Raw genomic sequence first — 21,826 nt, 5'->3', positions numbered from 1 at the left:
GAAACAGGTTCAGGAAATCCCGTGTCGACTATGTTATACGTACCGGATGCTGTGTAGGCATCGAGCCATCGGCAAATGGAATAATATTTAGGGTTAACTGTACACCATCACGATCTCTATTTGCTTGCTAAATCAAATTGTTATTGTTGACTGAACAAGGGCGGGACAATTGCTGCTTACCTTCAGAGTCGCAATTGCACCAATGTTCTACATCCGTGTGAAATGGTCCAAACGATTTAAGATCTCAGTTATCGTCTGTCTCATTTCAGTTTGCTCTTGTCTCATTTCAGTTTGCTCTTGTCTCATTTCAGTTTGCGCTTGTCTCATCTCATTCACGACTCGAAGTATTTCCTGAAGAGGATCACCACCTATTCGTTAAAAATCTTAATAGGCGGCGTGGCTTTACGCTCTACCCGATAACTTACGAGTTTCCCTAATTCTATCCTCCATGACCGCTAAATAACGGGCGGCATCAATCATTTCTTGCTGAGTTGGCCGACTGGCATTATCCAATCCTCCTTCTTAATTTTAAACTTTAGCATCGAAACGATACCTCCACAGGCAAATCATGGCACACTGACCGTTACGGAGAGCACGCAGTTGACCACAATATGCTCTGGCAGCAGCCAAATTCTGGTCAGACGGAGGATCCTGAGGCTGTTGCAGTAGCTTTACCGGTACAGAATCACGCAACAAGGGCAGGGCAATCTCCAGCTGGTCCTCCATGGTCTACTGTTCATAACTGGTCAGCCAAAATAAGAAATTTCAGTATATAGCACAAAAGCTTACCATAAAAATTCGTAGTGTGCCTGAGACCAAACATAAAGGTAGCCAACCAGACCAGCAATTGCGCGTGTTGTGTCCATATGTAGAAGTTTACCCGGACTTAGTCAGTTATCTGACGGTCAGGTTGTCCGGGCAACTGAATTTACTGTAATCGCAACCTTGCGCTCAGGTAGAAATGTGGGCTCAGCCGCAGCTATCATCGCACATCTAGGCTTCAATTGCCGCCTCCACCAAAAGAAGCCAGTATCGAAAGAAGGTTCAACTCACGCACGTGATCAGCGATCCGGGTTTTTTAGCCAACTACCCTACACAGACTCAGAGGAGCCTGAGGAGGGTTAGAATAACAGAATTCGTTGTAGGGGCAGCAGAGGTACGTTCACAGCATTGGTGCCTGTCCTTGACCAGGATTGCCGCCCGGGCGAATGTTTTGCCACAATGCAGTTCGCGGCTCTGTTGGTCGATAGTAGGGCTGTTGGCGATATTGACGATATCGTCAAATCGGCAATATTCTGATACATTGAATTCTTAGGTTTCTTGTGGTCAGCGTGCGAGTTTTCAAACAATAGTCCCTATCCAGCATTTGTGACAATTATTGAGTACTACTGTTAAACTAAAAATATAAAAGAAATTTATTATAAAATTAAACTAAAAATAATGAATGCTAACGCAAAGATCAACGTTGGAAATGTTCACGAGCTATGTACACTACAGGCAAGGAACTGAAAAAGACGCCAGTAGCCAAGCGGACGCATGTTGACACTGTATAACCAGACTGAGACGAAAAATAACTCGTAAATCACCCAGATGGGTCACCATCACATGCCGGAAAAACAGACTAACGAACACGAAGGCACATTGGAACGCACTCACGCTGCCCTGGGCCCCTACCACTTGAAACCGTCGCGAATCAACATCAGCATTCTTATGGTATCGCCCTTCAACGAATGTCTGCGGATACCTAAGACATTCCTCGCTGTGCTAAACAGCCGCTCTACAGCAACTTCAGGGGCAGGGATCGCCAGATAATCCTTGGCTGCTGCTGCCATCTGTGGATACTCGTCCTTGTGTATCCGCCACCAATTACAGAGCCAACTTTGACAAGGGGTGGTCATCAAATAATCTGGTTGTTACTAGTTCTAAGTTCGAGAGCTCGCTACAACGACGGCTTACTGCTTACACGCTGCTTACTGCTTACACGCTCTGTTGATCCGTGTCACACGTTTCTGGATGATGACGAATAAATGAATCTGGATGAGTTAATGATGCAAACGGCACAAGACTTTTCCGTTTTGGTAGGTGAGCCCGAGCCCAATTTCTACGGGCCACTTCCAATTATCGGTGACGATATCGTATCGGCAGTCGTCAAATTACGACGATATCGTATCGGCAGACTTCCAGTTAGACGATGCCGATTGACGATATATATCGGCAGACCTTAAGTTTGACGATGCCGATTGACGATATGGAAAATAGTGGCGATATCGTATCGTCAACAGCCCTAGTCGATAGTGGATGGTCGAAGTCACATTCAACTGTTGACAAACCGCCACTTCAGAATATCACTAATTGCAGTCCCACTTGACGCGGTGCTCACAGCAAGCATAGACTTACTCTTAATTTTATTCGCTAGGTTTTGGCAAATATTGTATGCCAGCCAAAATTATCTTGAATGCGGCGGTCGTTGCCGGCAAGAGTCGCATGGTGAATTCCTCGAAGATAAAGATATCGCGCTGTGAGTATTTCTTCTTATGCTTTCCTCCGCCCTTAATGATACACAGGCTGACCGAGAATGTTATCCTGCAGACCATCAGAATATTGCCATATAGGTGACAATTTTTGGAATTTCGGACGAACTGAGTTCTTTTTGTTTCTCAGAGAGATTAACTGCGGTGTTGTCTTGTCTCCAATGTTGAACTTGGCAATGTCGCCTCCCATTTCATATTCCCATAATCAGTTTCATATCTGTTCCCACCATAATCAGTTTCATATCTGTTGCGTAAGTCCTGGATTGTATGGTTCCATATAAGTCAAACCAGACCTCGCCTCGCATCCTTTGTCTTTTTTCTCGGACGTAGTCTCAGCATGGCAATTGTACATCCGTCAGCGTCTCAGAGATTGCCCCAATAGGTTTCGATCAGCCGCACAGCCGCAGTCAGGGGTTTGATTGATAGATCGTCTCCGTCGACCAGCCAAACCAACACCGCGGAAGACCGCCTGCTAGTTTACTGTGGGACGAACTCTCACGAAATTTTGGCATTAGGTAGCCAATTCGTTCAAAGAAATCAATGTCAGGACCAGGAAATTTGTGTGGTGGGGCCGACACTGTAAGAACAGCCAATGTCGTGCCACAACGATTCTGTCAAGAAATTTCTTACACCATTTGGTTATGAGGGAATGCGCGAATTTGCGGCATTATTATTATTATCTCCGAGCAAATGTGGCCAACGCTAAAGCGGAGCTCGCAGTAGGGCACAAATCCGCGTTTGACGCTCAGGGTGACTTTTGGATTTCACCTTTGGATGTTATGAAAGCAGATACGTGAGCGTTACTAAGCACGCATGTTTGCAGGCAATTGGGAGTTTAGTGGACAAAGATGGGATCGGGATAGTCAAAATTGTACAACTCTTTTCCATAACCTTACGCAATCGGCCAGGACCACGGAATTCTATATAATATTTACTGAGTCGCCGAATAGAAAAAGACGTAGTTTACACTGCTGGCTGCTCAACCAGTGACTCTAAGACTCTATTGATTCAGGTTTTCCAGTACCAGTCGCAGTTCCTGTTTCCTCTGTTTGTCCAGTCCTGCCCGGTCGGAGTCCAGCTCCGGCCATCGCCATTTTATCCTTACATGACACTTCCAGATGTTCAACATAAACAACTAACCTCAAGCCAAACCGGACATGGCTTCTTTCTGCATATGTTTTGTGCAATCAGTCATGATAGACGCCTGATTTGCAATATCCCCCAACTTCCCGATGACTTCCTTGTTGCCGTCGACAAAGCCGTAGATGCAGTATTCCACGCCAATATCCTTACAGAAATCAATTACATGCTTCTGTGCGGCTCGGAAGTTGTGTCTGGGCATGCGCGGGAAGAGGTGGTGCACCGCCTGGAATTGCAAGCCGCCGTGGAGAAAGTCGAGCCAGGCAGGGCAATCGACGTCCATGGTCGTGCGCAACATCTTTTGCGCAAACGACTCGGACGCACCCAAGTCGGCAGTAGACATGGCAAAGTGCGACAAAGTTACCTGCACATGCAATGGCATTGTAGCGATATGGCTGACCAGTACGTAGCCGATGCGGTCGCTCATCGTGGGCAGCTGCTGGTATAACAACCTGTAGCCGTACCAGTACCAAAACACAATCATACCTACAATCTCATAGTACCGTAACCAAGCCGCTTGGCCGTGACGCGGACTTTTGCCTATCAACAGGTATTCCCATGAAAGCCTGTGCAGATTGAATCGACCAAAGCAGAGAATGGGATAGTAAGTCCAGTTCTGAATGCGGACCATAACCTTCGCGACAGCATCGAGCTCGATCAAGCGATCGTAGTATGTCGAGAAAATCCCACCAAAGTTCTTTGTCGACACCGCAAAAAACGGTAGTTGCTGGATGTCGGGATCGTGAACGGGATCGTTTGTGACAAAGTGATGGACGTTGTGACTTGACTTCCACCAGCCAATGCTAAGGCCGCTGATGTAGTTGGCGATAAGACCTGCAATGATATTGTCCCAAAAAAATGAGTGCGTGATGGCTCGGTGGCCAGCGTCATGAGCCGTGAACATGAGTTGGTGCCAGAACAGGCCGAGGCAGGTGGCCGACAGGAGATACATCTTGATTTGAAGGAAGTAGTACGAGAGTGCGGCGAGCGCGAGATATCGCACGCATTCACGGCCGTACCCGAAATACGTGCACTTGAAATAACCGTCTCGCTGAAGCATTGCTTCTAGTTCTCTGTATTTCACTGTTATCGAGTTCTGCGTTTCGTAATCGAGAGACGGATACTTCTCTAGGTCGTGTTCAACCAGTTTGCGGTCGTAGTCCGTCATCAGCTCTCCGCTGGCAGGCGGCTCACGCATCTTGGGCGAGACGACTGTGACTTTCTTAGGTGCCTCCGAGCCTGTCGTCGAGTCGAACGAGCCGTGTCGGGAAACCATATTGGTAGTGGGGATAATCTCTTCGGAGGACGTGCTCCTAAAGATCGACGGCATTGTTTTTGCCGTGTCGACCATCTGCATAGCTCTGAACGAGCCGCCCTGGATCGGGGGCACCAAATTCTTCCAAGTGCCTTCAATCCGGCCGATCTGGAACCGGCGCGCGAACTCCTTTGCCTCGTCTGAATGATACCTGCAGTTGTCAATACTTGAACGGACAGAAGGAAAGTAGTGCAGCTCACGCGTTGAATTCATCGGTTGCGTCGCGACCGACCATATGAAAGACGACCTTCTCACCACCGGGGTGCTTTGGAAGCCAAGAGTCGATTTGCAGGACACGAGTCTCGTAAATGACGATTGTCTTGCCTTGCGCAATCATGCTCTCGACCGCCTCGGGGGAGAAAAGTTGGTTGCGGCTCATTGCGTGACAGATGATAACTTGCGATTACGGCTCTCTGGGGGCGCGAGAAGACGACGAGTAGGAACAGGTGGCCATACATAAACCAGGGAGGCGCTGGACCGCCATCAGCAGAACGGCGCCGGCAAGACGACCATGCCCAAGCGAGGCGTAGCGCATGGCGGCAAATGATTTTTGCCTAGGGGTCTGCTGCGCAAACCCAGATTAGTATGCGAGAATAGTGGCGCTAACAAGATAATAATAGATGGCGGAATGAGGAGAAATAATTGAGCAGTCCCAAACGAACAGACCCTCGCAATTTGCAACGCGCTCTGGCCCCGGTGACGTTTACGGGGCCGAACAATAAACTTGTTCAGGGTCCTGCCAAGCCCAATCCGGGTACGCTCGTGCTTCAGCCCCTTACCCTCAACTTCATAATGACCTTTCTCGGGTTGTCCTTTGCAACTGTGTACACTGTACGCAACTGTGTACACTGTACCCGAAAAGACGGGCCAAAGTTAAATCCAACTGCGAGTCGGAGTCCGATTGCGGCCCGGGGGAGGATATCCACCCCGGGTCTAACCCAACATCATTGATAGAAAATTAATGCAGTCGAGTGGCCGTAGTTAGCTGAAAAATATGTGTGGATGTGCGCAAACGTTAAGTAATAGTGTCGCCGGCTGTGATCATCTGTTCTACGAATTAGTGATCGCGGTTTAGAAAGTGCTGCTGAGATCGAGGCAGAACTCTCCAGGTTATCTAAGATCGGAGAATATTTTCAGTCCACGAGAAAAGCCTGCCGACCCCGACAGGCGGGGGCGGAGTAGCCAGGTCCATGCCAACCGAGGGATTTGTCGCAACTCTAACACCCAACAATCATGCTGCTGCCACTTGGCAATGCCCTAGTTCCAACTCTGTTTGCAAGCCACTAATTCCGCAATCTCAAACAATACACTACACAAAGAGATTGCCAGGCTCGTGCGATCGGCGTGGACGCGCCTCCCCCTTATAAACCCTATCCACGTGCACTAGCGACGCGTGTCTTGCTGGTGATATGCGAGCAGAGCGCACGGTAGAAACGACAGAAATTGTGTGTGCCAGCCACTGACTATTGTATCCGTATAGAGATTGACACGAGTACAATTAACAATTTTGTCTATTCTCATTCGTATTCGCAATTCGTAGAATAATCGTAAAACGAATAAAACGTCAACGACGAATACGAATTGCGAATAATATTCGAAGTTTGCCAAGACGCTAGTGAAAGGCCAAACTTAAACCAGCCAATCATTCGCGTTCGGACTCGCTCTGACGCGTCCTAGATAGTTGATCTCCTAGATTATATGTATCACACTAACAGTAAAGTCAACGGGTCTGGTAGCGACAGAGATAGTCTTTCCAACAGCTCTGGACTACTCTGTTGGCTCGTAACGCCCTAATCGCGCCTAATATCTACGAATAATTACGAATAAAAATATTCAAGAAATCGTCAATTATTCGCATTCGAATTGCGAATATTCGTACGAACTGTACACGATATGTGGGGAAAAGACACAACCCGCGACGGCAGTGACACCAACTGAGCAAATATAAGAAGAGACTAATACTGACTGAATTTACCTGCAGATAGATTTACGCAACCATCCTCGAAGGCTCAACAGACTGGTGAATCCAGGCGGATGCTATTCATTATGATAAGCAGCTTTGGAAGAGCGAATCAGTTATGTGTCCTATTATAGTCTGGAACATAAAAATACTTCGTATTGCGCCACCTGCCCACCGGTTAGCTGTCACAGGCATTCAATCATGCGGCTCTCGTCCGTACGCATATGGTGAGCCCTTTGAGCAATCCTGGTAACGTAACGTCTAATATAATAGTCACCATAGAGAAGAGGTACAAATAATAGGCTCCTGAAATTTAGTTTCCCATGTTATGCGATCTACTCACTCATCTATCGCTCGTCAAGTTAGAACTCGAACTCAAGGAAAACTAGCACCGTCAAAGGTGCGCGCAAGGCGTCTGACGGCAATGCAAAGGTCGTCGAGTTATTCTTTGCGAGTGAGTCCGGCAGTACAGCTTCTCATTTTATCAGTTGTTCTATATGTTATAGCCATGTAGATAGGTGGAAAGAGTCTCGTGCAGTTGATTAGAGATCGTTCAGCTCGGAGTGCTGGTCTATAAGGCAGAACAATGTTATGAGTAGCACAAGGGCCCGTCTATCCCGGTACAATAGAATCTCGTTAGAACGATTCGCACTTTCCTAAATGGCCCAATACTCACGTCACGTAATGACCGATGACCAACTGAAATCTCTTTGAGACTGGTATCAACAGAATAATCGCCCCGACCATCCCAAAGGCCCTGCATTATCTGATAGCGAGTCAGTACGGTCATCAGATAAGCAAATCTACTGTTCCGGAATCTCTGGGCGATTGGTATCGGCATCTTGATAGTGTACCTCAGCCCACTTCATATTCGCGGAATCGAAGCGGCAACCAGGGCTTGAAGCTATACTGCTTGACTGGCAGCAACGGATTGAGGCAAACGGCGGATTACAACCAGAGATTTTCTTATTGAGAGAGCTTGCAAGGTATGGAAAATGACCTTCCAGAGCCGCGGTTTAGTCAAATCCAGAACTACACACTGAACGGAGAAGCCGGCTCCGTTAGTCAATAAGCCAATGACGAGATGGGTGCTATTCGGCAGAATATATCTATAATATGGATGAATCTGGCTGTTCTAGAGAATGATTCCTTCGCAAGGTCTTTCTACTCAGTCTAGGCCAGGTCATGAGAAGGACAAGACTCGGATTACTATAGCACTTTGTGCCAATGCTCCTGTGACGGAAGATAACCGGTATGTTTCATAGGTAAATCCAAGACACCAGGAGCTTTTCGGAGCGCCAATCTATCGACCATGGGAGGTCAGTGGAGGCCAAATAAATCCGCATGGATGAATATGTTGATTATGAAGGAGTGGCTAATCGCATTTTAATTTATAATCACATTGCTCCTTACGATGAATAACTTCGGGGGCGTACAGCACCGGTCTTGATATTGTACCTCCACCTCCAAATATTCTAGCTGATTGCCTCCCACTTCTGCAGGCCGACTTCAATCTTGCCGTATTCCTGGCAATACCTGTGGGAACATCGATCATAACCGGTTTCTCTCCCCGAAAATTGCCAGTTCTAGCTGGTATGACAAGATCTTCCTGAAGTGGGCGAGTCCTGGTATCTTATTGGGCAGATATTTACTACCCTTGTACTTATCGCCTCCCAAGGTCGGCATGTGGTTCATGAAATGGTGTCTGTCGCCGCCGTTGCTGTCCAACTCTTTTCGTGACGTATCAATTAGGATTTGGCTACAAATCTCTCAAAGTCGCACGACTGCTAGCAATACGTTAAACTCGCCGTCAATGTTGCTGTACGTCACTGTTGCTGTAGCGACCTGTGGATCGAACAGCGACCAGGCTCTGAATTTACCATAGCGTCCTTGATTGAGGTTCCAGTGCTACTTGGCTCGTGTATGTCGTCAAACCAGTTGCCAAATGAACAGGTAAAAGTTTGAGAATTTATCTTTCTTTCGTCCTATCCATTTCTTTGGAGTCCTTTGTTGTAATAGTACCAAGGTCTGGCATATTGGGAAGCTCTGGAACGAATGAACTCATGACGTTAGAGAACGATAGACGTTGAAGATACACTTTAATTAGTTCCATATGTAGATGTAAAGTGTAACCTAGTGTAAGCACCAGACAAATAGATTGTTATTATAGGTGCTGTATGGATATTGGAGTAAATTAGGCGGATGGAACAGGACCATATAAGCCAGAGTGAGGCTTGTTGGGAGGACAGAGCGAGGGCCAGCGAGAACGATAGCGGGAACGAGAACGAAACCTTAAGTTACAAGCCACAGTCCCTGCTTTCCGAGATAGAGATGTTACTCATCTACAGCTAGCAAACGTCCTCTTTTGCTGACTAACGGTGAAGGATACGCATGGCTGTGCTGTGGAATGCGAGCCGTTGCTTAGAGCCAACTGGGGGGGACACGAAATATCGCGAGACGCCGCAAGAACTAGAGATATAAGCTGGCATACGCTCGCCTGCTGATCCACCATGTCATCTAAGTGGGTAGCATTGCATCCTGCGCTTTACCTGAAGACATCCCAATGGTTAATCCTCTTCCCCGCGACAGTGATTCGAATGAGAAGTTTGTGTTTTATCGCTATGACCCGACGTTAGCCGGAGCGGTGGTATACGTCGGCATTTTCTCTCTAACGACGGCATATCATTTCGTCCAGCTAGTCAGCACGCGAACATGGTACTTCATTCCAATGGCTATCGGTGGTCTTAGTACGTTCCGCTTTGGGCGCCCATTCAAGTGCTTGCTAACCGTCTTGACAGTGGAGGCAACAGGATACATCGGCCGGATACTCTCCCACTACAACAAAGCAGAACTTGGACCGTACCTCATGCAGACACTGCTTCTGCTCGTTTCCCCGCCCTTTCTTAGTGCATCGATATACATGATCCTGTCGCGACTGATGCGGTTCGTCGGAGCGGAGACCTACTCGATATTGCCAATCCGTTGGGTCACGAAAATCTTTGTTGTCGGCGATGTTTTGAGTATGCTATTACAGGCGACAGGTGAGCGTAACTGGTTCATTATGTATCACGATGTCCAGCCACTAACTTTGTATGCACAGGCGGCGGGATCATGGGTTCTGGCAAAGCCGCTAACCTCACCCTCGGAGAACACATTATTCTCGTCGGCCTCTTCGTTCAGATTGCTTTCTTTGGATTTTTCCTCATTGTGATTATCTTCTTCCACTACCGTATCCGCAGGAGGCCAACACCAGAGTCGTACAAGTTACTAGAGGTACCTAATTCACGTTTGTCTTGGGTAACGCTGCTCTATGCTCTCTATGTTGGCAGTGCGTTCATCCTAATTCGATCCGTCTTTAGAGTTATTGAATACATACAGGGTAATTCTGGGTACCTTCTAAGGAGCGAGGTGTGGTTGTATATTTTTGATGGATTGCTGATGTTTGGAGTGTTGGTCCTGTTCAACGTGATACATCCATCGAAGGTGATGCCGAAGGGGCCGAGTATACACCGGGAGGATAACTTCAGTCTGGAGGAACTATAAGCGGTCTCTGAATTGGTGAATAACAGCAGGATGATTTTTGTATTTTCTTACGACATGATAGAGTAAGACCGTCGACTCATCTCGCGCAATACCCTAAACCAAAGTCCGACTCTTTAAACTCTAAACTCGTCGACTTGGCCTTCTTTCATACAATCGCCAGGGCGGCCACCTACAACCCTGACCCTCGACAAGCCTCTTTGTTACTTCAACTGTAATCCTTCAGGTAGTCTGCAGATCTCATGGCCCCGAAACGACCGCACAAGAAATCCCGAACTGGGTGCCGGACATGCAGAAGCCGCCGGGTAAAAGTAAATGAACTTAATTTGTTATAATTGGTGTGGTAATCTGGTTGCTAATATGTATCCCTCTTGCAGTGCGACGAAGTCCACCCTGTTTGCTCCAACTGCAGCAGTCGCCAAGTGGTCTGCGTATGGGACGAGCACCAAACAGTCATAGTCGCATCCCGTCCTGCTCACCGGCGATCCTATTCCTGGGTCTGCAGTTCTACACACGGAAGTCAGACTTCCAGCAACAACTCGCCGCAGATCTTGTTTACACCCGAGGACACCCTCAGCTTAGGGCCCCCTGCCCATCCAACATCCTTATCATCTAGCACGTTCGACCTTTCGGGTCTCGAGCTCTTGCATCACTACACTGTCTACACGTACGGAACACTTTGCGCGGACGAACGCGTTGACAGTATTTTTAAGGTGTCCGTGCCCCAGATGGCACTGCGGCACGACTGCCTCCTCCGTGTCATATTTGCAATTTCAGCCCTCCACCTAAGCTACATAAAGAACGATCCCGTTGCAGCTGAGAGCCGGTACCGCGAACTGGCGGCAGCTCATCTGCATGCCGCGATTACCGCATTGAGGTCACAGATTCTCGCACATAGCGCAGACCACGCGAACGCTGTATACGTTTGCAGCTCGCTGTTATGCATTATTGTGATTGCCTTCCCATTCAACGGGCACAGAGCAGTGGAGGAATCTCGAATCTTGCCGTGGTTACCGTACGTGAAGGGCATAAAAACAATTTTACAGCATTACTGGAAGTGGATCATGGACGGAGAGCTGTCGCTGCTGCTCAACCGTGCCCAGCAGACACGGTCGCATGCATGTGGAACTATAGAAGACCTGCAAATTGCGCTTGCGAACCAGGTGCGGACGAACCTGAACCTATTGCTGACGAACACTGAGGCACCTGACCAATACGAGATTCGACATGCGCGGACTCTAGATATTTACAGATTGTCGATAACGCGGCTGCAGGAGTCGTGGGACCAAATGAATCAGCGTGAGTTTTGTTTAGTGAGCATATTTTCGTGGTTGGCGTCCCTCGAGGACGATTTTGTGGTCTTGATACACGATAAACGGCCGAGGGCTCTGGTGATACTAGCATACTACTGTGCGCTGCTGAAGCAGTTTGAGGGCTATTGGTGGATCCGGGGAGTTGCAGAAACGGAGTTTCGGATCATAGATAAGGCATTGCGGGAGGAATGGCGGACAGCGGTTGAGTGGCCGAAGCGGATAATTAGCGGCGATCTGCTGATCGGAGTGCAATGTTGAAATAGGCGCCCGGCAATTAGACTAGATGGAGCGTACATGGATAAAATTTTAAGTCTCAACGATGGACGTATGTACAATACAAATTTTTAGAAGCTACTATTACTTATGAAGGTATTACTTGCGGACATGTCGCTTGCGACCATCCTGCCGGGGTTAGGGTAGTGGGTCCAAGGGTTTGGGCTCCAGTGCCTTCAGGCTTGAGGGCTCGCATGAGGCAGGTTGCGTCGTAAAGCTGTTACTGACGTCAACGCTCTTTTCCTTGTAACCACCTTCTCGAAAGATCCTTTGTTTACTCTTTTTGTTGGATTCTTGCGTTCTATCTACTGAGATGCATCAAGATGTCGCCACTGACTGAAGTTGTCAGAGACATAGCAGAAGAAGAAGAGGGAGAGTACAAACTTACCTGGAAGCAGTTTCAAGAGGTTGAAGAGCTTCTGGAGAATAGGAGAGCCAAGTAAGCTTGTGTTCCCCCTACGCCAGGTTATTGCGCCTAACAATACGCGTGCCAGGTACTCTTATAACAGTTTTAAAGGCAGACTCCGTTTTCAGACGCCTACTTTTATCCACGCCAGCTGCAATAGATGGATAACTAAATGGGTTCAAGAGATGGAGAGTTCAGGTGACATTGAGCCAGCAGGAGTCGAAGTCTTCATTGATGCAACCCTGAAAAATTTCAAGGAAGATATAACAGAAGGCGAGTAAATTATTATAGTGATTCATTGGGAATCATTTCTAATTCAAGTATTAGTGCGAAGGATCCGGATGCAGGCATTTACCCTCGTGGAAGGAAGTGGCCAACTATGGCTTTAGAGACCGGCTACTCAGAAAGCTATGACGCGCTCGTCGACGATACGGATCTGTTGCTTCAAGGGACTCAAGGAAGAATCGGCCTGGTTATAGTAGTCAAGATCGAGCCGTTGGCACCCGGCGAGACAGAGATACAGAATGGCTTTGTACAGGTCTATGAGTATGACCAAAAGCTGAATAGAAGAGTCACACGTGGTAGAAGAAAGGTGAGATCCCTACTATAATTCCTTTCCCTTGACGACTAACTCATTATTAGCGACTGTACCCTCCTCCTTCGAATCGCTTGCAACAGTTCCTGACATTCACGTGGAACCAAGTTCTCCGAAATAAAATCGGCGAGCATATATCTGATTCCGAGCAAACCCCACCACTCTACCTTGGAAATTTGCGTGCAATCTTAGACAAGAACGTTGCGAGGCATCTCGCGTTTAAATATGACAGAGATGATGATTCAGAAAGGGAGTAGTAAGAGTTGATCGATGTTCTCATTGCTGTACTTTGCCAGTATTGAAAAGAACTTTTCAATAACCTGCCATCTGTATTGACATCGAATTAGCATAGATCCATACAGGGTCCATGCAGGTCAAGTGTTATCATTGAGAGGACCTAGTACCATCACAGTTTAGTGGATTCAACCCATCCATCAACCTAACGCTAGGGCAGCGCCAGGGGGAACGGACCAACTGCGTATTGTACTGTATGTGTCATTTGTGCACTGTGTCTATTGCCACGATAAGGGATTGAAGGATGTGATTCACATTTTTATCGCGTACCTCAATTGCTTAGTGCCATGTTCAGCTGGCACGGGTCAGCTGATTCTAATATTGTTATCTATTTTCTTTATCGTACCTATTTTATATTAGATCATATATATATAGAAGTCTGAGCACAGACTGTTCTGTATTGTTTGCCTTAACTAACTTGGAAATAATTTTGTGTGTTGTTAAGCGCCGCAACTCCTGGTATTGAGCGGGCCCGACTGGTACAGGGATAAGAAGATAGGCTTCTCCAAGTGCATCAGTCCGGATTGGGATGGTCTTGTCAGGCGTACGGATAATTAATAACTGAGCTGTGTTCTTTGATTTCACACCGGTTAAGCGCCTAAACTCAGTTATAATACTAATATGATACCCACTACCGGAACTCGTGCTTGTCAGGGTCCTTACAAATAACGCTCAGGGTTAGGGTTATTTCGTTAGGCGGCAGGCACTGCATGCTTGTCAGCCAATTCACACATAACCACAAATACGCGTCATAAAACTCGTTGATGCAACTCAGCTGTTGCTGTATCTATAGAACAGATTATCACTTCTAACAACAGCATATATTAGAAGTCTTCATTTTGACATGGCTGCTAGCTGACCAGCGTCGGATTGTACTAACGCACAAGGCCGTCATGGATATTCTCGGTCGGCGTGACGTCAAGTATAGACGACTACCAACGACATACGACAATTGTCGGAAGTCGGCCGGGAGCAGCCGCGGAAAGCAGAGGTGCTTTCCTGGTGATCAAATTGGCTTGAGGCTTCTGTCGACTGAGGAGCAAAAGGCTTACGATCTGACACCCGAGTAACTTCGGGAAGCAGAGGAGATACTACGTTTGGAGGATATGAAATCGACCCTTTACGCTATCATTAACTATAGTCTTAGATCGCTGCAGACCTATGGCAACAAACTCTGGTGGAGATGGTCTGAATCTGGCTGCTAAGTGTGGCGCACTTAAAGGTTAGGGAAGATGCAGCATGCTTGAACGGCGAGGCTGGCGCAGCCAATTGAAGTATGGGAGAAGTGCGATTTGTCGTCGCACCGCACCGACTCCACTGTGGCTGAGTGCTCTGCTGGTAAATGGCTAGGATGGGCCCACGACCAACAATTTTCAAAACTTTTGAATTCAATGTTCTTTCCTGCATCATCTTAAGTTTCTATTCAATATTTATATTTTAATAATTATGATTGAGTTCAGGATCTAATCCGACATCAGCTCCATAGTTGAATCTGCTATCGCTCACTTACCCGGTTCAGGGTTTAAACGCACCTGTCCAACATCTCCCTTTCTGTTCTGACTGGCAAACAAGAAAAATAAACATTGCGCTGTTCCAGCCGGATATGGACTTCATCGCAGCAGTACCACTATTGGGCCTATGCATTCTCATCCGACTCGGCAAGTCAGACAACATTTGTACTTCGTGCACTTTTCACCATGGATGCAGTTCCCTTGTTTGGCCGAGATAAGATTAGATCGACGGCTTGCGTGACTCTTTGCAAAGCACGTGCAGATGTTGAAGAGCCACAGTCGACTTCACCTTTAAAGAGCGCCGATGGCCCGGTCCTCTCTTATCAGAACTCGCTTACAAAAGAGAATGCGATTGAAGATGAGCTCGACGGTTATCGACGACGCTCTTAAATTCATCGCAGAAGGAGCTGGGAAACGATTCATTGGGAGAGCGACTCCTCGCCAATTTGACCAACTATGTGCCATTGTTGGCGATGATAAGAGGTATTGTACTGCATTTATTCCCCGAAGCCGTTTCTGTTGCTGACTGATAGCATCGAGCTGGCCCCGGCTTCAGTATCATGCGCCGGATCAAGAAGTAGTCATTGACAACTTTCCGGTCAGTGGAATTCACCAAGTTCTGTCCTCATTTTTCTTGAATCAAATTGAGGAGAGCTTTCCACTCAGTATACAGTCGCGGTTCACGGTCGTGTTTTCGACTGGGCATACTCGAAGTGATTTTCAGGGGCGCTGGAGCCAATCATCAAAGACTCCTGATGGTGACATGCTCTTTACTTTCTGGTAACAGGTGATACTGGAGCCGCAATCATAATTGAGGTTGGGTTCTCAGAGAGTATGAGGAGGTTGGAACGCGATGCCGAAACGTGGCTGATCGGGCTGAGGGATGAGGTGCGAGTCTGCATTATCATAACGCTTGATGAGCAGCCTGCGTATCGTATTCCCGCATCAGGCATTGTGGGACCGGGTATCGATATTGACGAAGAAGCAGCTGCCGCTAGGGTAGCCATGACCCGAGATAGAATCGATGCCGGTAATGTGGGGATGCCCCTCCGTTATCGTGGTCAGACTTGGGTAAACTGGCTCACCGGAAGATGGCCATATATAAAGCAAGACCTGATTTCAGTGGTATCTACTGTGCTTCTAGCGTGGTCAGTGGCCCTTATTATAATGCCTTGACGATGCTAACACTATTTATTGATGTAGGATTTGCCATTGGAATTAACTGATGAGGTGACCGGCAGCACACCTATTGGGCTGCGGCGTAGCTGCTTTTTGTCGATCGAGGACATGTCGATGGCAGAGATAGAGGACATAGAAGTTCCATTCAACTTCTCGTCACTGTACCAGAAGTTACGGATTGCAATTGCAGAATTAGGTCACCTTCGATACAAGGAATACCTAAAGACAAGGGCCAGTGAGCCGTAGCTGTGAATTTCAATAAACGAATTGAAGTTAGCGACGAATAATGGGAAAGGTAAAATAACTGCTTAGTATATATTTTTAGGTGGAGAGTGGTGATGGTGTTAAATGGCGAACAATATGGTATGGTGCATTCCAGGCTAGTGTGATACAATATAAAATGCGTGCTGCAAGATTTTGTACCATACTAGGATTTTCTGGACGGGAGGTGGGGTCACCCGGCCAGGCCTGTGGTTACTAGGTCGAGACTCTCATCACCAAAGACAGCAGAAGACTTTTGCCTCCGTTGCGGTTGCAGACAGACAAAGCTCCGCAGTGGGAGTCGCGCGCGACTAGAGAATGGATATAATTTGGTCCCCTCCGACCATGCGGCTCATTACTATATGACAATTCAGTCCTTTCAGACTGATCAGGCCCCTGATCACCGACTTATATGTTCAGGATTCGCTGCCCCAAATTATTATCCCTCGGCGTAGATAGTTAGGGTTACTTGAAAATTAGCTGCAGGGATACAATTCGGCAGGTAAGATGAATTTGCTAACAGAACACTATGAGTATGACTGGTTCAACAATTATACCTTATACTTATTGTTGGGACTAGACACAACCCTTAGTGGTTTCTTTACACATCTCGAGACGCTTGTGAGACGCGTGCCATGGGTCCACAATCAAAAGTCAAAATTCAGTATAGCTTTACGACAGTCTTGAGATTTCTGACCGATGATATTCCAACTCGATCAACGTGTCTAGAAGAGCAGAAAATACAATAAAATGCAAGGTTAGGGGTTTTTTGACTAAACCTTTGCACCGCAAACCTAAACACGTCGACGGAGGGTAGAGTTCAGGTTAATAGAAACCATTTAATCTGAATTTCCGCATTATATACTGTTTTTGGTCACTTTTGACAGTATATGTGATGTTAGTATTCGACCGACAATTTTGCTAAATCCACGCCATTTCCTCTTAAACGGCTTGGAAATATACCATGTTTGTTATACTGCTATGCAGGACGGCCCCGATATTTTCCCTCTAGTGGACTGCGAGTTGCCTCCACCTGCCCGGTTGTCCCTCATGCCTCAGAACATCTATGGTCACGGAACCCCGTTCACACTTTATGCCCCAGAACGGCAATACGAGCGTAATGGTTCGAATCCGGAAGCATCTCCGAGCGCGAAGCTCCCGTCATTCACAGATTGTCCTCGTTGACGTCGAAAAGTCTTCTGTCGCATCTTGTCCTATTAGCAATCAAGTTGTCGCAAAGTTCTTCGATCCCCTCTTTGTTTCAGACGATGAATTACCACGTGATGCTCCCGTTGAGTATAAGCAATTAGTAGCATTTCGATGTTATGAAAACGAGGCTGCGGCTTACTCTTCATTATCTTCTCTGCAAGGTACCGTGGTTCCAATATTCTACGGAAATTATGTCTGTCACTTTCTCCATCGACCGACTGAGTCCGATCAGATTGCTAAAGTGATTTTGATGGAGCATATCGATGGCTGGCCATTGTCGTGGTATTCCCCCGGGGAGCTCACGGAATCACAAGCACAATGGATTATGCGGCAGATGGAAGACATTGTGCGCCAGGTACATTCGCAGGGAGTAATTCATCGGGACTTGGTGCTCCGAAATTTCCTTCTAGCGAATCTGCGAAGACTGGTCCTTGTTGATTTCGAGGATTCGGAGATTTTGAATGGCGAGAACCAGTTTTCGCCGGAGGCGCTGAAAGAGGGCGATTTTATCGGATTACGTTGCGAGTTTAAGGACATTGGGTGGCTCCCTATCTGCGATTCGTATGAAGATGGAGTTGACGAGGACAGTGCGTGGAGATAGAGGTGACTGTGATGCAATGGAAGAATGTTGGTATGAGCCCGACACGGGGATCGGCTCATGTCAGTATGTATTGCTTATACAGAACAACATCTGTGCTCTGTTGATGACTTTGGCTTTTTGGTAAATCCGAACAATTTTATAAGATAACCTGCTTTTGACGAAGGCACTTTTGGAAATAGACGGCTGGATACTGGAGCCTATTTGTCGCGATCCGACCGATGGACGAAGTGCAATCCTTCGGTGGCGCTTTCGGCAAGCAGTGTTGGCCAGTATGAGAGGAGCCGGAGAACCAAGTTTTGAGACCGACTTCCCACCTGGAACTGATCGATAGGCGAAAAAAAGCGGATGGAGGCAGAGTATTTCTCAAGATTGACCGGGGTAACGCTAGACTGAGAAAGCTTGTCTCATGTGCCTGTGGAAACAGGTTGCGGTGCAGGGCGCATGTCCAGTGTGATGAAGCAATATTGACGAAATATAGGCGACTTGTGCTATCAAAATGACTTGCTAAGAGATTGCTCGCAAGTCTGCTCATCGACGTCAGGCACCTATAGTTTCGTCTGCTATTTACGTACAGTCTCTGTTTATGTGAGTGCTTATTATCAAACTATCACTGACGTGCTTGCTCGCTCGTATGCCGAATTCCGGTTCAGGTTAGCAGCGAACGACGAAGTGCACGCTGCGTGTGAAGGCCGTGCTGCTCCGTGCTAAGAATTTGGCGGTTGGCCCGAAGTAGCTCTTTGGTGGATTATCACTTGTGGGTTGGTTTGCACAATCAACTTTAAGATTATGGCTTCCAAAGGCGACTAAACGCGAGAAGTGATTTTACAAAAATCCATGTTGATGTTACAAATTCGTCTCTAAGTTCCGTCATTGCGATCTGACAGTTACAATATATCGACCATAAATTCTATCTATTCTATAATACTTGGAACTTGTAATTTCAACATGATTTCGCAGTCTCAGGCTCACGACAGTAGGAATAATAATGCCCAGTACAAAATTATCTGAGATATGCAGTCTCTACGGTGGACACATCTCAAGACAGTCGAGCAAACGGCTGGCATTGATGTGCATAAACGCGCTCTCCTGATCATTTAGTCCCAAACTAATCAACACCGTGTCATCAAGCCATCCATGATAGTAGTCATTCACAAGACCATTGGTCTCTGGTGTCACCTTTGCCGCGTTTTCTGCCCGCTTGGCAACCGGGTTTTGACGATCGATGAATGACTGGCTGTGATTTCTATAGTGCGAGTGATCCCACTCCATAGCAACAGTATACACCTTCGCCCGCTCCTCCGAGCCCAAGTATACCAAGTTTGATGAGCGCGCGAGGATGTGGAACGGTGCGGTCGCGTTCATAATCACGAGATGCCGTCTGTAGTAGACTTCCCGCAAGTGCTCATGCCTTACATGCATGATCGACATCAACACGGTGTTGTCCAAAGTCGGTTCGCATGGATACTCGCATAGAGTCACGCGCAGAGCATTTGTGGCTTGCTCGAGTGTCACTTTTTGATTGTCCGGATCCGCCACAGGCTTTTGGAGGGAGAGAACGCACGCGGGCGTCGGCGCGTCCACGGCCAGATTGCGCATGCCATAATCGGACATGGCAGTGAGCGAACGCTCGCCGATTTCGTGCTGCACGAAAATCGCGTCGTTGTCATCGAACAGGAGCTGGTAGTGTTTCTCCATCACAGCAAGCGGCATTTCCCGCGGTAGTGCAGTCAAATTTGCAAATCGGATGGGCACAGTCTCTATCTTGAACTTCGGTGCCAAGTCGGGAATAAAAGTCCGGAGGTCCACCACGAACTCGTGCATGCAATTAGTTTTACCGGTGGTACTGACGATCATTAGTGGCTCGCCTAAGGGAGACATGAAGATACGCGGGTTTGTGTGTCCGACACCAGTTTCGATCGAGGCAGTTTGATCGCATGAACCTTTTGCGGGCGTCCGGTGTGGAAGATTTAGAACCTTGGGCTGATTGACACATGTGAGTGTCTTCAGCTCAAATGTATCAGTCATGGCCCAGTCCATGTCGCAGTAAATGATGACATCCTGATGAGCTGACTGCTCGTCGACAGGCATGAGGGATTGTATAGCGAAGCCGATGTATGGGTACTGCGACCCCGTGGGATATGGCAACACATTAGGACTGAATCTGAAGATGTCGACGTCGATGTTGTCGAACCATGCGTATGAGAGCCTCGACATTGTGCCCTCTGGATTAGCCACATTGATGAGCAGATTCGCGCCGCTAGGTCTGTACAAATTCTGGGAGCAGGACTGCAGCAGCTGCTGCTTGTTGGCGGTCTTCCGGTGCCGAAGGAGTGGACTGCCGGTGAGGTGGCCTTCGTGGATGCCGTCAGCGAGCCGGGCATTTGGTGATCCGTTCCATTTCGGCTCGTCGAGGACTGGCTGGCCGGCGTGGTTGGTGGACGACCTACAGGTGATGACGATGACGGCGGTGAGGAAGCACACCGCCAGAATGATCGGCTCGGTCTTGCGCTTCGGGAACATGGCTCTTGACGGCAAGTGCGCTGACAGTGTCAATAACCGAGCCCCATAGGCCGACGACGACAGGACATTGGAAGCAGGACGGCTGCAGTGGCAAAAATTAAGAAAACGAGCGTGGACTCCATAATGGCGTTCTGGAAACAGTTAGGTTTTAGCAGCAAGTAAATAAAGGCAGAAAGGCTCATACGATAGTCGCGATGCACTTGTCAGTAATTATTCTGGGGTTGGTGCACCAGGCATCCTCAGTCTGAGAAGCTGGATTATAGGCGCCAGAACAATAGTGGATGTGGGGCCAACGCCATTCTCGGTTAAGGTCGCCTCGAATAAACTCTAAGACTAAACTCTTAGTCTAGGTCAGATCGACCGACTCGGCAACGATGCTTTCAGGCAATATGCTCACTATCTAATATTATTCTGTGATTAAGATTTTACTAGCAGCATGCTAAAATAGCAGCGGCAATCGAATGGCAATAGATGCACATTTATACGAGCGATGGTACTAACTTCTGTCACTAAAGCTTACTTTTTCGTTAGCGCTACAGCGGGCATTTGTTGTCCACGTGTCAGTCTTTATCTCGAAGCTCAGAATCCGCTGTTGACCGCTGCCTCAACAAGTTAAAGCACACCTGCACGCTGTAACTAATTCATGCACATGGCTGCGCGCATGTTCGTTAATTATTATTTATTTTTGCAATCAAGTAACTAATTGATTTGAAGCACTTTATTTCTTTGTAGAAATTTAATCTCTTGTTCTCCACATGACGAACCTGACCTTGTCCCATAACTGCCGATGTTCTTACGCGGCAGTTACTGTGGACCCAATTATTGCATTTACTATCATTCTGGAGTCCTGTGCATAGCACCCCAACTCCCGCTAGCAGCTTGCCTCTTCAATCCATGGTGACATGAAGTTTATGCAACTCTGTGCAATGGATCGCATGTACAATAGTCACTCGTTTGCCGGTTTGCTTGTATTTTCTTGTCTTTCCTTTCTTTACGTGTATTATTTTGTTATTTAATACATTGGCTGTACAACACAAAGTCAAAGTTCAAAGACCACCTGACACCCATCATCCCAACAAGTGTTTCGGGGGTGAGTTCCGTGGCGTCGGTCATTACATCCGTACGGAATTATGTGCACTCCTGACGTGGGTTCCACAGGTCCTGCCGGCTCCGTACAA

The 21,826-nt window shown here is 47.5% G+C and overlaps 7 protein-coding genes across 7 annotated transcripts; 4 read left to right on the top strand and 3 right to left on the bottom strand.

The window, feature by feature from the left end:
• Nucleotides 1–28: 28 nt before the first annotated feature.
• POJ06DRAFT_295322 (uncharacterized protein) lies at nucleotides 29–825 on the bottom strand (the record flags this gene model as incomplete). The annotated part of the gene is made up of 5 exons (XM_056190508.1): nucleotides 790–825; nucleotides 582–732; nucleotides 426–521; nucleotides 212–368; nucleotides 29–116 (listed from the first exon to the last, which is right to left on the bottom strand). Exons 2-5 carry the CDS (start codon nucleotides 724–726, stop codon nucleotides 29–31), a joined length of 486 nt encoding a protein of 161 aa, XP_056043685.1. The 5' UTR covers nucleotides 727–732; nucleotides 790–825.
• Nucleotides 826–3,672: 2,847 nt separating this feature from the next.
• Nucleotides 3,673–5,707, bottom strand: POJ06DRAFT_290140 (fatty acid desaturase-domain-containing protein; the record flags this gene model as incomplete). Its single annotated transcript, XM_056190331.1, has 2 exons — nucleotides 5,187–5,707; nucleotides 3,673–5,137 (listed from the first exon to the last, which is right to left on the bottom strand). The coding sequence occupies exons 1-2, from the start codon at nucleotides 5,363–5,365 to the stop codon at nucleotides 3,673–3,675; spliced, it is 1,644 nt and encodes a 547-aa protein (XP_056043684.1). The 5' UTR covers nucleotides 5,366–5,707.
• A 3,802-nt stretch (nucleotides 5,708–9,509) lies between these two features.
• On the top strand, nucleotides 9,510–12,057 carry POJ06DRAFT_267830 (RTA1 like protein-domain-containing protein; the record flags this gene model as incomplete). The annotated part of the gene is made up of 4 exons (XM_056189264.1): nucleotides 9,510–9,693; nucleotides 9,745–9,987; nucleotides 10,047–10,429; nucleotides 10,864–12,057. 4 exons carry the CDS (start codon nucleotides 9,510–9,512, stop codon nucleotides 12,055–12,057), a joined length of 2,004 nt encoding a protein of 667 aa, XP_056043683.1.
• A 338-nt stretch (nucleotides 12,058–12,395) lies between these two features.
• Nucleotides 12,396–13,330, top strand: POJ06DRAFT_237768 (uncharacterized protein; the record flags this gene model as incomplete). Its single annotated transcript, XM_056185968.1, has 4 exons — nucleotides 12,396–12,511; nucleotides 12,567–12,755; nucleotides 12,806–13,070; nucleotides 13,121–13,330. 4 exons carry the CDS (start codon nucleotides 12,396–12,398, stop codon nucleotides 13,328–13,330), a joined length of 780 nt encoding a protein of 259 aa, XP_056043682.1.
• A 1,906-nt stretch (nucleotides 13,331–15,236) lies between these two features.
• Nucleotides 15,237–16,303, top strand: POJ06DRAFT_267828 (uncharacterized protein; the record flags this gene model as incomplete). Its single annotated transcript, XM_056189263.1, has 4 exons — nucleotides 15,237–15,366; nucleotides 15,412–15,591; nucleotides 15,666–16,003; nucleotides 16,082–16,303. The coding sequence occupies 4 exons, from the start codon at nucleotides 15,237–15,239 to the stop codon at nucleotides 16,301–16,303; spliced, it is 870 nt and encodes a 289-aa protein (XP_056043681.1).
• Nucleotides 16,304–17,384: 1,081 nt separating this feature from the next.
• POJ06DRAFT_237766 (uncharacterized protein) lies at nucleotides 17,385–18,128 on the top strand (the record flags this gene model as incomplete). Its single annotated transcript, XM_056185967.1, has 1 exon — nucleotides 17,385–18,128. The coding sequence occupies one exon, from the start codon at nucleotides 17,385–17,387 to the stop codon at nucleotides 18,126–18,128; it is 744 nt and encodes a 247-aa protein (XP_056043680.1).
• An 816-nt stretch (nucleotides 18,129–18,944) lies between these two features.
• On the bottom strand, nucleotides 18,945–20,209 carry POJ06DRAFT_252113 (uncharacterized protein). The gene has a single exon (XM_056187484.1). The coding sequence runs from the start codon at nucleotides 20,163–20,165 to the stop codon at nucleotides 19,149–19,151; it is 1,017 nt and encodes a 338-aa protein (XP_056043679.1). The 5' UTR covers nucleotides 20,166–20,209; the 3' UTR covers nucleotides 18,945–19,148.
• Nucleotides 20,210–21,826: the final 1,617 nt, after the last annotated feature.

This window comes from Lipomyces tetrasporus (assembly GCF_029532465.1).
Source record: "Lipomyces tetrasporus strain NRRL Y-64009 chromosome Unknown POJ06scaffold_5, whole genome shotgun sequence".
In the NCBI taxonomy this organism is placed as follows: domain Eukaryota; kingdom Fungi; phylum Ascomycota; class Lipomycetes; order Lipomycetales; family Lipomycetaceae; genus Lipomyces; species Lipomyces tetrasporus.
The sequence above is the reverse complement of the archived record's forward strand: the minus strand, read 5'-3'. Positions and strand labels throughout refer to the sequence as shown.